Below are 15,962 nucleotides of genomic sequence, written 5' to 3'. Positions count from 1 at the left end.
AGCCAGACTTCTGTCCCCTGCTTTTTGCTGTAATTCTGTTTCTTACCCCTGCCAGAGAAGGAGAAGATGGAGACACAAGCCCATATCCACCTTGCCAACAATGAGGCACTATCATTCTTGAGGGAAGACCCTTGGCCTTTTTGAGCAAACCTCTCTTCCCAGGCTGTCACTGCATAGTTAAGGATTATGATTCCCTTTAATCTGGCTTTTCCCTTTCACAAGGTCCCTGCTCTTTGGAAACAGCCCCAGCCTCAGATTACCTGTGGCTGTGGTGCCTCCTCTGTTGGGCACAGGAATGTGCTAGCTGTCACCATGTGCTTCCCCTTGGGCAATTGACCTCAGCAGGTAGGAGCCAATCCCGGGTCTGGTGGCTGAATCAAAATGGTTGATTACAAATAAAGGCGGGTATGGATTGGCAGCCAGCAATCCAGTTCCCTAATGAGAACAGGACTATGGCCATGCTCTACCAAACCCTGGCAGTTTGATATTAAATTTGGTCTTTGAGGAAGAAAAAAACCAAACAACTTAAAAAGAAAAATAAAAGAAAATTAAACAAAAACCCCAAAACCAAACAACCCCCCCCAAAACAACAACAACCCCCCCCCAAAAAATCCAAAAACCTAAACAAAAAAAAAAAAAACCCAACCAAAAAAACCCCCCACACCTTCCCTCCACCCCACCCCCACACAAAAAAAAAAAAAAAAAAGAGCAGAATTAAAACAGTCTTTAGTAGAAAGGTGTTTTTCTATCCTGTGGTCTTGAGATACATACCTGTTCTTAGCTCATCCTCCTGATCCTAGCACTGACACAGAGTAAAATCTTTTTTCTGACAGCCCAGATTCAAATACTAAAAGAGGTGCTCCTCATCACCTTCTGCTTCACAGGAGAACCCTGGGCACTCTTGGCTGCTGCCCTAGAGCCCAGAGGGAGGTGGTTTAGCTCAGGCTCCTTCTTAACATTGTGGGGTGCTGCCTGACAGATGCCTGGAGCAGCACCCATGCAGGCCTGGGGTAGAGGAAGCCACTGGGCTGGGGTGCTGCAGAAGGCATTTCTCTGCTGCTGTAATGCAGGAGCCTTCACCAGGAAGGAGACCTCAAAAATTCACAATTCATCCTGACTTTCATGTAGGGCCCAGTCTTATTTCCATTATTTTATACATTTGTTTAAGTCCTGTGTGTGTTTATCCCAGGCTTCTCTTTTCCATCCTTACTCCCACCATTCATTCAGGATATGTTTCTTTGCTGTAGTGGTATGAGAGCCATCATAGTTGGAGATGTCTAGAACAGTTTCCCTACAATTTTCCACTCTGACCAGCCCTAACCCTTGTTGAGAAACCTCATTCCTTTCTCACCTGAGGTCCTAAGTACTTTCTACCTTTCTTCATCCCTGAGGGTACCTAAAATGTGTGAAGCTGCTTGGCCACGTACATCTGTTGCATTAGACATATAAACCATGTCTCCTATGATTTTAGGGATATTTATGTAACTCATTTTGTTATTTCTTTCTTCTTCAGACATTCTTTTCCTTCCTCTGGGGAGTAATTTTGTGCCTCCAGTTTCCCCATGGAAAAACTTATGCTAAAATTATTCTCCATACATCTGATGCGTCGGTTCCCTGGCCACCCGTGCCTGTGGCTGAGGACACTGCAGTGCGTTGCCATGGAGAGGACTCAGACAGCATTACTGGGTCAGCAGGTACTGTACAGGGAGTTTTTAGAGCCCTGGTGTCAGGATGGATGGGAAGGGCCTGTGGCTTCCAGGAGATGCATAAATTCCCCTGGTAGCTTACAGCAAGTTTTCTGTGCATTTGGGGACTGAATCACGTGGCAGCTGTGTTATGGTACAGTGGCTTTGCAGGGAGGGACCTGCAGCTTCCCAGAGACAGCAGGAGCTGCAAGAAACCTCTGGAGCAGCACAGTGCAGTCTGATCAGAGAAACTTAGAGAGGACAGTAGGTCTGGGTGTGAACATCATTGCCTTCAGGAATCTCTACTTCTACAATTTTTTTTTGATGGAACCATAAGTAAAATGCATTGAAATACTTGATTCTGCAAACAGATTGTGCAGGTTTTTAAAAAAATTGTAGGAATCACAGAAAACTTCTGTTACAAGACAGAGTGCCTTCTGCCTGGAAAATATTAGGACTCACAGCATCCAAGTGATGTAAATTGGAGTGATAGCTACCATGAAAAGGGATATGGAGTATATCTAAAGCTAACCTCAGATGTCAGGTGTTCTAGTGTTGCATAAAGCCCTGAAGCTCTCAGCTTGCCTACCTGCCTACCGTTTTCTGAGAGCAGGCAGGTCCGCTCTGGTTTACTGAAACAATCCTTCCTGGCTTTACTTCCTCGTGAGCAGCAGCAAGTGAAACTGATGACAGAAAAAGCAACATCATGACGCATACCTGTTACAACATACCTAGAATCCCTGTCATGACAGGTCATGCAGACCTTTATGAGCTAGGTATGAGTTTACTGGTAGAGTCCAGGTCAGAAGGAGAAGCTGGTGATAGGATGGATGTATCTTAGATGCCAGCCTGCCCCAGAGCACCTGTGCATGACGTGATGCTGATTGCAGAAAGGAAAGCTTCCCTCTCAGGCAAGCAGGGACACCGCTTCCCATGCCAAGCATTGGTCCAAGTGGGGAGGGTAACAGCTAAGCACTTCCACTGGGGCTGGTAATGCTTGCCCCATTCATGGTACTGTCTGGGAAAGCAATGCAGGGAAAGTAAATTAGCAGCACTGTTTGATAATTAAAAATAAAACAGTAGCATCCCTTTGCTGTGCCACAACACTCCAGTTTCTTCTGTAGGTTTTCAGTCTACTGCACCCAAAGCCCAGACTCAGATTGCTCTTGTAGTTGCTTGTGCACAGACATGCCCCAGTTTAAGAAAGAACAGGGCAATTTAGTTTTCTTGAAGCCTCTGCAGACATGTAGAGACTTGGTTGCACCCTATGGTGAGCCCCCCAGCTACCTAGCTGCAGGCAATGGGAGAAGGAGCCTCGGGATCAAATTAGGACACAATGACATCTTGACAACTTCAGGTGGAAGCTGAAAATGGTGCAGAGGCTCCTAGACTGTGTGAATGAGGGCTGCTGAAATTCCCTGGTGAGAACAAAGTGCCACTCTTCCATCAGGGTTCATGTCAGATGTGGACCAAGTCCATCCAGGATGGCTGTGCAGTGGCCCCTCTATAGTGAAAATGGTGCCTGTTCATGGATCCCACATTTTCCTTGAAATCTAAAGAAATAGCTGTTGCTGGGAGGTAAGCATGAAGCCTGTCTTGTCAGCATGTACAGGAGACAGGTGTTTAAGTAGCAAGCTCGTGAACAGAGTGGTCCCCTCCTAGGGTCTAAGAAATTGCATGCAATGTGGTACTTAACAAAACCTTCACCTGCTGGGGTAATATGTTTTTTTTCAGGAGGGAAAGAAAAATGGCTTTCAGTTTTGCCTACACATCTGTGTTTTGTGCTCCCTTGCTCATTTATTTTCCTACCTCTTATAAATCATTAAATAATTGTTAAAAATGGCACAGCTTACTTTGGAGGTGATTAAAAAGAGATTAAATTATCACATCATCCTCCTACAAACCAAAACATTCCCAGTAGTGTCCAACAGACAAAGAGCCAAATCTCTTACTCCCAACTGTTTAACTTACTATCTGACAAAGTACTTCTGTGCCAGCTGCTCTTCCCCTCAACTGCACTGAGCTGCTTAAGCAGACACTGCTTTGTAAACACCCAGGAACACAGTGTCCAGCACCAGGGTATTGACAAATTTGTCACCCAGTCTAAAAATATCAGCTGATATGTGACCCTCCCATCCCATTGCGTTGGGTACTGCTCAGGCAGGAGGAAATTTCCACCAAGCTCTTGAAAGCATAAGCTCTGCCAAGCCACTGTGATTTACATAAATAATGAAAAGCTTAATATATCTAGACTGTATTCACTCCTGGAATAACTCTGCTGGCCCTAGAGAGGTATCTAATGGGATGAACTGGGCCCTGTAAGTTTAATGTGCTGAAAGAAAGTGTTATTGTATGCTGTCACATAGAGATCTAAGTGATTCTAGCTAGCCAGGATGCTATAAGGATACTCAGTCCATGTTTACTCATTCATTTAACATTTCCATCTGTAGCTCCTGCCCATCTCTGCTCATGCACCTTCCTCTCACCCTGCTCCTGTCCTGGGCTCCCAGTGCAGCCTTATATAACCTTCAGACCCTCTTCCTCCACCCCCTATTTAAAAGTGTTTCAGAGTTTGGAGACAATGCCCAGAAGTGGTGGCTGGTGGTTTAAAACCTTTATCCTCCATGAAGCACCAGCTGCAGATCAGGAGTCAGGGGAGCTGCCACAGCAGGGGCACAGGGATATCCCTCCACTGTAAGCAGATGAGGTCAATTAGAGGACTGCATGGGGATTAGGGAGGACGTGAGTGAGAGCTCCAGCTAGATCAGGGAGGCCAACATGGCCCAGGGCAAATCACATCAGTTCTTTCTGCTTCAGTTTGCTTGTACTTAGGCTGGAGGCGATAACTGTTTTACCTCACAGCCAGGTCCTGAGATTAGATGCAGGGAGCTGTGTAAAGCACATAAGAACAAAACAGCACTGGCAGTTTGGTTTTGTAATACAGGATGATTCTTACTGCCAGAGTGGTTTTGCAATGCAGAGGATTTCTGAATGGCAGGGATGCAGGAGATGAGTGCAAAGTTACCGGAGAAAGACTTGGGTCCTTTCAGACTAGAATCTTACAGTAACAAGGTAATGTTTCACAGTAAAGATGCATGCTCAAAGAATGGGCTAAGGACAAAGAAGTCAGGCCTCTACAAACAAATTTTTTTCAGGTCCTAGTGTTAAGAGGCATGTGGGATATGAGGCATATTCCATTATGAAGGCTCTGAAGACTGGCCTCCCTATAGTGCTGGATGGTCTCCGTGAATGGAGAATCTCTTTCCAGGTATCTTGGGTTAGAAGAGTTTTGCATTTTTCTCTTGTTCCCAGTGTTTTCTCTTTAAACAATCACCTAGTAATATCTCACCAAAAGGAGGGCAGAGCTGCTGCCTGCCTAGAAGCCAGAAGCATTATGATTTTCTTACCCTGCCTCTATACTGGCTCTTCAGAGTGGGTGCTATTTGCTTGACAAGGACTTGTGGGGCTGCACTCCCCCAAGCAGTTGTATTAGAGCTCCATCAGCTCCCTGTACTGCACTGCAAAGCAGGTGTCTCGGGGCTGCCTTCCAGAAGGACTGGGCTAAGCCAGTGTTTTGCCTATGACAGCCTTCTTTTACAACTATATAGGCTAAATCCAATCCTAACAAACTATACTCCCTTGGAGCAGCAAAGCATTAGAGCTTACAGTGGATTGCTTTGAAGGGAGCCTGTGTGATCTGAGAACACATCACAGAGCACCTCCCAGAGCACCTCTGCTCTCCTGGATGTAGTGGCTGCTCTACTAAGCAGCACAGTCTCAGGCCCACAGAGCAGAACTACCTGTGAAGACACCAGTTACCATCTGTAATGTGCTGCATCTCACTAGCTTTGTATCTCATCCTTACATCTCCCTGCATCTTCTTTAAAACAAAACCCCAACAAGACCAAACAAAGCCCAAACCAAAAAAACCTCATGTTTGAAATGGCATTTCAACTACTACATTTTTGTCTTTACCTGCAGAAGAACGCCCACAGCTGAAAGCAAGTCTTTCTTTGATGCAACAACTGCGGCAATGAGAAGCCATCCTCAGGTAAAATATAACACGCCGGGCAATGTATTGCAAATTCTGTTTCCCACACCTCCCTGTCCAGCCTTGGCTTAATAAAGACATGTAGATGTCTTTAACTAAGTCCCCTATCAAACCTGTGAGCACTGCATATTCAGCATTTTCTTGGCAAACAGAATTCCCCTGGCACCAGGAGAAATTTTAGCAAAGAATGAGTCTGCAGCTCCACAGCATCCTAAGAGGAAAATAGATAACCAAGGCGAGAAATCTAATCCTCACATGCCTCTTATGCATGTGGAGAAAGAACTTAGTACAAACTGGCTTAAAATTTACCTTGCAAAATATTAACCAGTGGTGGTGCAGCTGCTCCTCCTAATAGCTTTTAGACATATCTGCCAAATTCAACCTTGACAGAGAGAATGAGTTTTAGTGATGAATTTTGTGTGAAGAGGAAGCACACAGGTAAGATTGTTGGCACTCTCTCTGGCACTGAAGGGCTCCAGTTTCAGCCCAGATGCCATTAAAGCCTAGACAGTCCACATAAACAAGAATTTCTGAACATGCAAAATGTGTTCCATTCTGTTCCCAAATTCCTCCAGAGGTCAGCCAAAAGAAACTGCTCTTTAGTCAGTGCTTCTCCTCCATGTTGATTGCTTTTTTGATTCTCCCTAACCTGCAGCTCAATTGCAAAAACACCAAATAAGCCCCATCTAAAAGGGCCATACTTTTTACATGTGACCTTTGGTTTAACTTCTGTTCCTACAGAAATCCAGCAGTAGAATTCCTTCACAAATAAACAAAAGCATAAATAGACCCAAGAAATACCTCATGCCTCCATCCAGACTGCTGACTTAAATTTCCCATGTTCCAATTTTAAACTCATAAAATTCACTGAATTTCATGGACTGAGGACTTAAACCACTACAGAAATAAAAAATATCCATACACAGATCAGTGTCTTTTGAAAAAAAAATATTTTTTCTCAGATTGCACATTCAAAACTTGAGCTGTACACTGCACAGTAGAGGAACACTAGTTTGCCAATCCAATTACCTTCATGTAGGTTTGTGTTGATTAGTTCAGCTGTAGCCCCAAGGTGTCAAACTCAGTCAGCAGCAAGAGATGGACCCCAGGTGTAATTACAGTCAGTGGCCATGTCTCCTGGGCTGCAGAATGTTCTCCATCTGGAAATGCCCTTGTCAGAGGGAGGTTTGGACAGTCTTCATGTAGATTGCAGCAGAGCTTTAGGGAAAACATGCTCCCCCAGTTAGAGGCTGCCTGCTCATTCACCTATCACCATTTGCCTTCTTTCCACTGTTTCCCATCTCTCCCCCTTGTCCCTCTGCTAAATTAACCAAGCAGTGAATTTCAAACCCAGTGCAATGACACAGGAAGCAAAACCCTTCATATATGTGCTGGCAGGCTTTCTCTCCAGCCCCAAAGGCTACAAATCAGATGAAACACTGGCTATGCTGGAGTCACTGCAGGTTTTATCCCAACTCTAGTGCTGTCAGGGAGCAAGGGCAGTTTTCCAGTGGCTGGATTTGAGCCACTGACCATCTCTTTTCTAGGTCTTTGCAGGTACGAGGGCACACACAAATCACTGAGGCACAGACAACATGTGAAGTCTGTGTTTTCTCAAGGACCTTGTCCAGTGTTAGAACAGGATTTGTTTCACTGTTCTGATTGCTGCTTTGAGGCTGAGGATAAGGGGATAGCCTCCCGGCTGGAAACACTAATGCAGCTGTCCTTTCCACAATTACCAGATTTGGGTGTTTATGCTTTTCACTGAGGGGTGTTTTACTTTAATAACCACTCAAATAAATAAATAAATAAGTAAATAAATACATAAATACATAAATAAATATTACTTTGTATTTTATAAGCAACATTTGTCCAAAGTCTTTGAAGTGCTTTGCCAATCAGAGTCTATTTCCTGTGAGTCCCAGGAGCCCAACTCTGCTTCCGTTTATATCAATAGGAGCAGGTCCAGCCTCTGAGGACTTGCCTGGCATTACACAGTGAGCCAATGACTGACAGAGCAAACACTGCTCAGGTGCCCTAATTCCTACTTTCATGCTGCCTGCCCTTAACATCACCAATCATACTTTGATTCAAAGATCAAATCTTATAAAAATAAAAAAAATACCTATGTCTTAATTTTCAACACTGTGTAATGTCTTGCAGGGCACCAGTGTATTTGGTCTATTGTTAGTGTTCATTTAACAACTCCTTTGAAGCCTTCTAGGAGGGCTCTGACCCGCTGTTACCTCCTGGGAAATTCTGGTAAGCAATCTATGCATGCTAGACTGCATGTCTGTGCCATATGTCAACCCTCTCCTGGTTGTCTCTTCTACTGTGTTCTATGTCAGAGACATCCGCAAAGAGACGAGATCCTGTCTCTTCTTGGTGCTTCTCCTCCATGCTCCAGGTCTGACTGCTATCATCAGAGCAACCCAATCCGGCGTCACAGATGGTGGAACAGAGAGCTGATGCTGCCCGGAGCCAGAAAAAAACCAAAATAAAGTGCCTGCTTCAGATGTGTGCTTACAAATCCAACTCAACAAAGAGTCCATGTGGAAACCTGGAGCAGAATGCTGTTGTACTTGAATGCTGTACACAGGGCACAGATAGGTTTTTCACATTTCTGGTGCATTTAATTGCAGAAGAACTCAGTTCCCCCTAAATAGTATTGAGTTAGCTCTTATAAAAAAGACATGATCCTCATCTAAGAGAATCTGTAATGTACCTAATTTTGTGCATCTCTCTTTCTTGTGCTCTATACAAGAATACAACTCTTAGCACCAGTGGCAGAGAAATGCTGCCCTGCTCAGTAGACACTGATAAGAGCTGGGCGAACATGTCATTGTACGCAGCTCATGAGAACTATAAGCTTGGAACTCTGGAGAACATCTGGTCCAACCTCCTGCTCAAGACAGGGCAAATTGGATAAGGTGGCTGAGGGTCTTCAGTTTTGAGAATTCCAGAGGGTGGTGATTTCCATTTACAAGTGAGCTCTGTGTTTCTCCAAAAGTCCAGATTCTACAGGTTCATTCATTTTCATATCTTAATGAACAGGTGACTTGTGTGGGTACTTGTCAGTTTGTGGACTGTCCACAAATTTCTCTCCTTTACTCCCTCCTCCAAAAAAAAAGAAGGAATTCTAGAGATGTTTGTAAGAGAACCTTGGAAAGGAGGAGGAGAGGTGAGGATACCTTGGGAGGGGTAACAGCAAAAAATAAATTGTGTTTGCGTGCACTTTCAGACAGCTTCTGCCCAGCTCTGATCATGATGTCCACTTACATGGCCTTGATCTGTGCTTTCCCTAGCTTGGTACTGGCCCCAGCCAAGGGGCACCCAGAGTATATGGCATTCTGTACTCCAGCCTTCCTCCCTTCGGCATGGGATTGCAGCAGCTTTGAAAATGCAGTCCCGTGACTTAAACCAAACTGCCCATCACAGTAGGCAGAATCAGCTGGGGTGGTTTTGGTTCTTATTCAGCAGGCTCTAGTAGTCAGCAATCTCTGTTTGCGTTTCCCGCTGGAGTGCGCAGCTGTAGTCATCTCTGGTGTAAACAATCAATCAATAACTCAGAGGCTTCAAGCAGATTTTGCAGCCCTCTCTGAAAAAAATGCATGTGCTTGTGGGGTGGAGGACAGAAAAACTTGCTTCCTCTCTGTAAAGATGACTGAGGTCAGTCTCTAAAACACACCCAGAATGAGAAATGTTTTTAAAACAGTATGTGAAATAGCTGCCACATTTTTGTGCGGTACCCTGCTCCCCCAAAACACGAAATTAGGGTGGATGTTGGTTTTTGTTGTTTTTTAAATGCTCATGCCGAGGAGCTTTCTGTCACATTATGATGGACAACCAGTGGTGCATCCTCACTCACCCATGACAAGATCTTTCACTTCTTACTAAGTTGAGCATGCAGTTCTGCTTCGAAGGCCATCTTGTCAAAGGTGCGCATGTTCGTCTCCTCCCGCACCTTCTCCCGGACATGGAAGGATGCTCGAGCAACAGACCTGGCATTTTCTAAGACAGTCTTCTTCTCCTTGAAGATCTGCTCACTTCTCTCCAGCTTCCTCTCTATAGAGAGGAGAATTTCCCTGCGCCGTAAGTCCTCATACTGTTCCACCTTTTGCTTGTTCATCTTCTGCACTTTTTCCTTTTCCAGACGGCTCAAGACCACTTTGCGGGCTTTTTCTTGGACAGCCTCTTCAGCCACCTGGGCAGCATGCTGGAGCTTTCTCTCTGTCTCTCTAGCCAGTGCTTCCAAGTGCTCCTTCTGCTCTCTCTCCTTCTTCTCTGCTGCCAGTTTAGCTCTCTGGATCTGCATGTCCTCACGCCTGGCCTTCTCCCTCAGCTCCTGGTTCCTCTTCTCCACAAGCTGCTCGTAGTTCTCCTGAGCCTTTGTCAAACTCATCTTCAGGGATGCCTTCAGCATTTCCTTCTCTTCTGCCTCCTGCTTGGCCAGTTCCTTGAGCAAGGCCTCATGCTTCAGCTTCTCTGCTTGGTTGAACAGTCTCTTTTCCTTCTGCAGCTGCACCTCCTTTTTCAGCCTCTTCTGTGCAGCTGTGGACAGCTTCTCTTGCAGAAGCTGCTCCTCTCGCTCCTGGTGCTCCTTCTTGACCTCTTCCTTTGCCTTCAAGTTGAGCTCTTGATGGAGTTTTTTCTGCTTGTCCTCCTTGATGGCCCTCTCCAGCCTCTCCCTCCGCAGCCGCTCCTGCTTCTCCGCTTGCTCCCGCCACCTCTCCTCGCATACCAGGAGCTGCTTCTGCTTCATCAGGGCAGCTTCCTCCTGCTCCTGGTTCAGTCTCCCTCGCCGCTTCTCCACCTGGCTCTCCCACATCCGCTGACCCTGCAGGAGGGCCCTTTGCTTCTCCTTCTCCTCCTGCTCCTTCCGCTGCTCAGCCAGGCGCCGCTGGCTGTCCCACTGCAGGTGAGCCGCCTGCCGCTGCTCCCGCAGGAGGTTGGCCTCCTGGTGCTTGGCGATCATCAGTGCCGCGATCTTCTTGTCCCTCTCTGGCACCTCTGAAAGACCCTTCTTCCTCTTCACCTCCCTGACGATCCTCTCGACTCTCTGGGCAGTCTGTGGCGAGTGGCTGAGGTCGCCCAGGCTGAAGCTGCGCCCCAGCAGAGTCCCATTGGAGGCGGCTACCCCCCGACCCCGGCCGCACACCTTGCCCCCGCGCTCCCGCAGGCTCTCCCCGCTGTAGGACGACGAAGCGCCCGACTCAGAGGAGGTCTTGCCCCAGCTACCCTCGCGGCGCTTCTGCAAGGAGTCCAGGGAGTGGCTCTTGCCCTTGGCACCCCTCGATGCCCTGGCCTTCCCCCCGCCATGGGTCCGGGGCCCACCGGCAGCTGCGACCGCAGCCCGGGAGGAGACGCGGGCGGCGGGCGAAGGCGGCAGGCTGCCGAGGGGCCCGAGGATCCGCCTCTTCTCCTCCCGGATAATCCTCTCCCGCTCCTCCCGGCACTGCTGCAGCTTGCGGCGGCGCTCCCGCTCGTAGGCCTCGTAGAGGCCGGCGGCCACCCGCATGGAGCGCCCGGGCGCCTCTCTCAGCAGGTCCCCGAGCGCCCGCGGCAGCAGCTCCACGGGCCGCACGGCGCAGCGGGCGCAGGCCTCCAGCGACCGCGGGCTGGTCAGCACGTACCGGCTGCCCTCCGCCGCCGCGCAGTCGAAGTTGTACAGGTCCAGGTGCAGCAGCGGCGACTGCTCTCCAGGACGGGCCGGCTCTCCCCCCGCCGCCCCCCCGGGCGCCGGGCAGGGCTGCGGGGGAGGCTCGGCCGGCGGCTCCACCATGGCTCGGCCTGCGGGGCAGAAAGCGGCGGCGGGTGAGCGGGCGGGCAGCGGGCGCACGGACCCCTTTGTGTCCCCAGGGCAGGGGCGAGGGGCGCACCGGGGGTGCCTGGGCTGGGCTGCGTTCGTGCAGGAAAGGGGCAGGTCGCGGCAGGTGTTGGGCACGGAGGCGCAGTGTCCGGGGGCGGGGGTGCCCGGGGCGGGGAGCCGTGTTTGGGCGGTCGGGCACAGGGGCGTGGTGCGGGAGTCTTCGGGACGCGCGGGTTGTGAGCGCGGGGGCGTTTGGGGTGACGGGGGTCGTTCAGGGTCCTCCGGCAGGTTCGGGCAGTGGGCGCAGAATCGTTCGGCAAGGAACGGGGATGCTGGGGGTGCACGGGGTGTGTCTGGGCCGGGAGGGCAGTCTGGGCTGAGGGTAGGCAGGCTGTGAGGATGCTGTAGGTGCGCTGGGCTTGGCGGACTGGCGGACGAGAGTGTCCGCGCGTGAATGGGTGAACGGAGAGAGGGGTGCCCGGGGGTGTCAGGGAGGGCTGGCAGCGGGACCGAGACCTACTCCCGGGCCGCGGCGCAAGACGGAGCCCCCCGCCCGCCCCGGTCCCCCGCGGCACTCACCGGGCGGGCGCGGCCGCAGCCCCGCTCTTTGTCTCGGTGCCGGCGGCCTCGGGGATCAGGCGGGCGGCGGCGGCGGCTCGTCCATGGCACCCCGGGCCCCGCGCGGCGCCCCCACCTGCGGGGCGGGCACGGCGGCGGCGGCGGGCACGGCGGCCGCCCGCAGGCTGCGGCGCCCCGCGCTGCCCGCTGCAGCCCCGCGCGGGGGGCGGGCGGAGGCGGGAGCGGGGGGAGCCCGCCCCGCAGCCCCGTGCGCCGCCGGGCCGGGGGCAGCGCTGCGGCCGGACGGGGACCCGCCCCCGCCTCCCCGCCGCGAGGGGCCGGGCCCGGCGATGCTGCGGCGAGCTCGGGTGGCGGGGAAGCGCCCGGCCCGCCAGGAGAGCATCCTGCCCTGCGGGCATCCCCACTCCCTGTGTGCGCATCCCTTAATCCGTGCGTCCTGCCCTGCACCTGCCGCTCCGAGCTCGCGTCTTTCCCTGCAGACCGTCCCTAAATGAGCGGCACTTTCATGGTCGTGCCCCTAGTTTTGCATTGTACCTGCACACAAACAAGCCCATCTGTATTTACCGTTAATATAGACAAGGATAAAAAGGGTGTAAGAAGGAGCAGGAGATGCTAACCCAGTTTTACAGATGGCAAACTGAGCCCCAGGGAGATGAAGATGCCTGCCTTGGGCTGCCTAGGGAATTCACGCCAGAGCTGGAAAGGAATGGCAAAGCTCTCAGATTTCAGTTCAAAGCAGTTTCCAGCCATGAAACCTTATTCCCTTTTGTGCTGGTGTAAGCTATTGCTTGATGCAAAGATGTGTCAGGCTGTACAGTACATTTTTTTGAGTACCCAGTTTGAATGTGGTGCTTGCAGTTACTTTGAAATATCTCTGGTTTCTACAGGAATCCTGGGCTCAACAGCCTCAGTGGAGTTGAGAAATGCTTTGCTCTGGAAATACCATTCAGCCAAAAGAGGATCACTGCTGCTTATGGAGCTGCAGAGCATCTGTGCCACTTAGTGGAGCAACTCTTGATTTTTTCAGGCAGCAGACAGGAGTAATAAATGCACCATTAATCACTGTGTTATGAACTCAGTGTTTTTCAGCAGTTTTTCATTTAACTTCTACAGGTGCACCTTAATATGGTTTGCTTTAATAAGGAAGGATATGGTACTTCCCGAACAACTTTCCAGGATGGCCCAGGACAAGGATACAGAGCAAAGGAAGGACCCAAAAAGGCTTGGGAGTTCTTAGCAGAAAGCTGATGAGCAGAAGGTTGGTTGTCATTTCATATTGTACAGGCAAAGACTGTGCTGATGAATGCACAGGGTAATGATGCATCCACAGCAAGTGAGCAAACTCCACCAATAAACCATGTTGACTGATCTGATCTCATTCATTCATCATCATGATAGTCTGCAGGGGACAGCTATAAAGCTTGGTTATTAGTCACGTGAAAAATCCTGAGGCCAGGCAACAGCTCTGCCATGTGAAGAGCCCAGCCTTCTGGCTGATGGGGCTAACCATTAATACTTGCTGTAGCACTGTCGAGCCATAGCTGTGTTCCCTCCTCATGGGGAGGATTAAGCTGCTAAGTGCATATGCCAGGTAAGGTGTAGGCTCCTCCCAGCTTTTTGGCATGTTGCTATTTCAGCCTTCATCAAGACTGTATTTGGGCCTTGATCTTTTCAGGTTTCCATGTGTATCTTTGGGAGACCTGTAAGTGGTCTCCCAAATGCAATTAAAAAGGGATTTATCAGGAGATTTTTAGAAGCAGCTGGATGTGACTTTAGGAGACGCTAACACACACTATCCAAACATGGGGTAATATCCCTATCTCATCAAGACTACAGGAGTTTTGGGATGGGGAAGGAGATCATTGGAGGAGTTTAAGTGGATCACTGCTAGTGAGTCATTTTCCCAGACACAATTATAAAGCCTAATTCTCTGTTCACTAGATATGTCTAGAAATCTACGTGCTCAGGTGGAGCAGTACTATAACATTATGCTTTAATAAACATTTCTAGTTTTGCATCACTACTAATGATAGCAAGAGATGTGGGGCAGTGGAAAACTGGAACTACAGATTGAGTGGGTGGAAATTTTTGTATCACTTCAACAAATTCTTCCGTATGCCTTCCATTGCTCATGTCTTATTTACTTTCTTCCCATCTAACTTTAAAACTACCCAAACCTGGGTTCTTCCTTGCTCTCTTCATGAGAGCTATTTCACAACCTACTGCAGCTCATTGGTAAAGGCTTCCGAGTTACCTTCAGCTTTGATTTTTCCGTCTCTTTGTTTAGTCTTCTCTAAGTAATTTGCACTCCCTCCTGCTTGGGTGTATGCCTTACAAATGTTTGTAAACTGTTTCTATGTCCCCTCAGAGACAAGAACACATACTATCATCACAAATCCAACCCCCCACGGTTGCACAGGGAGCTATCACCTTCTGTCTCCTCCCAGTGTGTCAGACTCTCATGGTAGCCACAGCCCTGAACTGAGCAGTGGGTTCCTGCCCAGCACTCAGCTTTGTGTTGCCTGGCAGGGTAGCTCTGTGCACATTCCTGGTGCTGGTGTGTTGCCGTCCTCCTGTCTAGCTAATTTCTTTGTGTCCCCTTCTCTAATTTTCTAGCTCTCCTAAGGCTAGATCAATATAGTTTGACTTTCCAGAACTCTTCCCTCCTCTGCCAAGAGGAATGTTAGTTGGTGAATTATTTCCTCCTTGCTAAATAGCCTTTGTTTTCCAGGTTGAATCCTATCTTCATCTAGTTTGCAATTTCTACTCTCTGTCTCAGGCTTTTTATACTGTTGTTGGGACAACCCTGACCTACTATGTAGCTACCTGAACTCTCAGCCTATTCCCTCTTCCTGAGATTCTTCCTGGTTTTGTGCCAGAATATTCCTGCACCTTTCCAAACCCTGTGGATAAGGAGAAAGTGACAGCCTTGGGGAGAGGAGAGTAGGGAGGCCTCTGACACAATTTTTGCTTGCATCTCTCAGGCATATTGCCCTTCTCTTCCTAGCTGCTGCTGGGTCACAGGCACCAAGTATCTGCCCAAATATGTCCCTTCCCTGCCCAGCTGCAGCTCCTGCCCCTCTCCCAGGACACACCAGTACCTCTCCAGCCCAACCTTCTTTTGTCAGCTGGATGGTTTAAGCACTAATGTAAAACTTTAATGAGGCAGTCAGTCTAATGTTTTACTGATCCCCAGCACCATGGTATCCTTGGTTCCTTCCCTCTGAACAGCCACGTCACATGCCATAATCCTTTGTTTACAGTCCTGCAGCCCATCCACCTGAGTGATTTTACAGCCTGCTCTGTGGTAATGCTGAACATAAAGTCCCATTTGACTTTATGCACTGGGCTAGTCTGATAGCCAAGGTCCAAAGCCCAGCATGCCACAACATCAGTGTAACAACCTGACAAAAGCCAAAGTCCTATGTGAGATTTCAGTGTTGGTTCCTTTTTTATATTTCCCACACTTTGCCTTTGTTTTTGTCACTCTGTGCTTCTGCTCTGCCTGCAGTCCTGGCACAGCTTGCCCTATACCTTCCTGCATGGATGGCAGGATGGCATTTGCTTTCCTCCTGCCATCACAGACTGCCTGCTGAGAGACGTGGCAAGGCATCCCTCCTCTGTTTCCCCATGCCAGGCTGTTCTGGTGTGGTGAGTGCACAGCATCCTGAGAGACTTCAAAGTAACTGCCCAAAGCTGGGGCACCATCCCCACGGGTCACAGCCCAGAGGCTTTGCCTAATGTTGACATCTGTGGCTCACCCTCACTGGGGTCCCCAGGGAAATGGAGCTTCTGGCTGGGGCAGCTGCCCAGAGCAGGGAAGCAGAGAAGAGATGGG

General features: G+C 49.4%; 2 protein-coding genes across 3 annotated transcripts in view; one reads left to right on the top strand and one right to left on the bottom strand.

Moving 5' to 3' along the window:
* Positions 1-8,689: 8,689 nt before the first annotated feature.
* Positions 8,690-11,518, bottom strand: CCDC177 (coiled-coil domain containing 177). Its single transcript, XM_054275387.1, has one exon. The coding sequence runs from the start codon at positions 11,516-11,518 to the stop codon at positions 9,620-9,622; it is 1,899 nt and encodes a 632-aa protein (XP_054131362.1). The 3' UTR covers positions 8,690-9,619.
* A 1,771-nt stretch (positions 11,519-13,289) lies between these two features.
* SUSD6 (sushi domain containing 6) overlaps positions 13,290-15,962 on the top strand; it is a 90,376-nt gene continuing 87,703 nt past the window's right edge. Inside the window, exon 1 of one of the 2 annotated variants that reach the window (XM_054275781.1) lies at positions 13,290-13,382. The gene's annotated coding sequence lies outside the window, so the exon portion shown is untranslated. The remainder of the gene's footprint in view (positions 13,383-15,962) is intronic. The other variant, XM_054275778.1, reaches the window with a different exon arrangement.

The sequence above is a fragment of the Melozone crissalis genome, unplaced genomic scaffold (genome assembly GCF_028551555.1).
Source record: "Melozone crissalis strain CALT ecotype California unplaced genomic scaffold, PUWL_Pcris_2 ptg000018l_1, whole genome shotgun sequence".
Classification (NCBI taxonomy): domain Eukaryota; kingdom Metazoa; phylum Chordata; class Aves; order Passeriformes; family Passerellidae; genus Melozone; species Melozone crissalis.
This window is presented reverse-complemented; position numbering and strand designations above follow the sequence as displayed.

What these genes read in the sequence shown, in the direction of transcription:
- CCDC177 (XM_054275387.1), bottom strand. Translation starts at nt 11,518, where the DNA reads ATGGTGGAGCCGCCGGCCGAGCCTCCCCCGCAGCCCTGCCCGGCGCCC.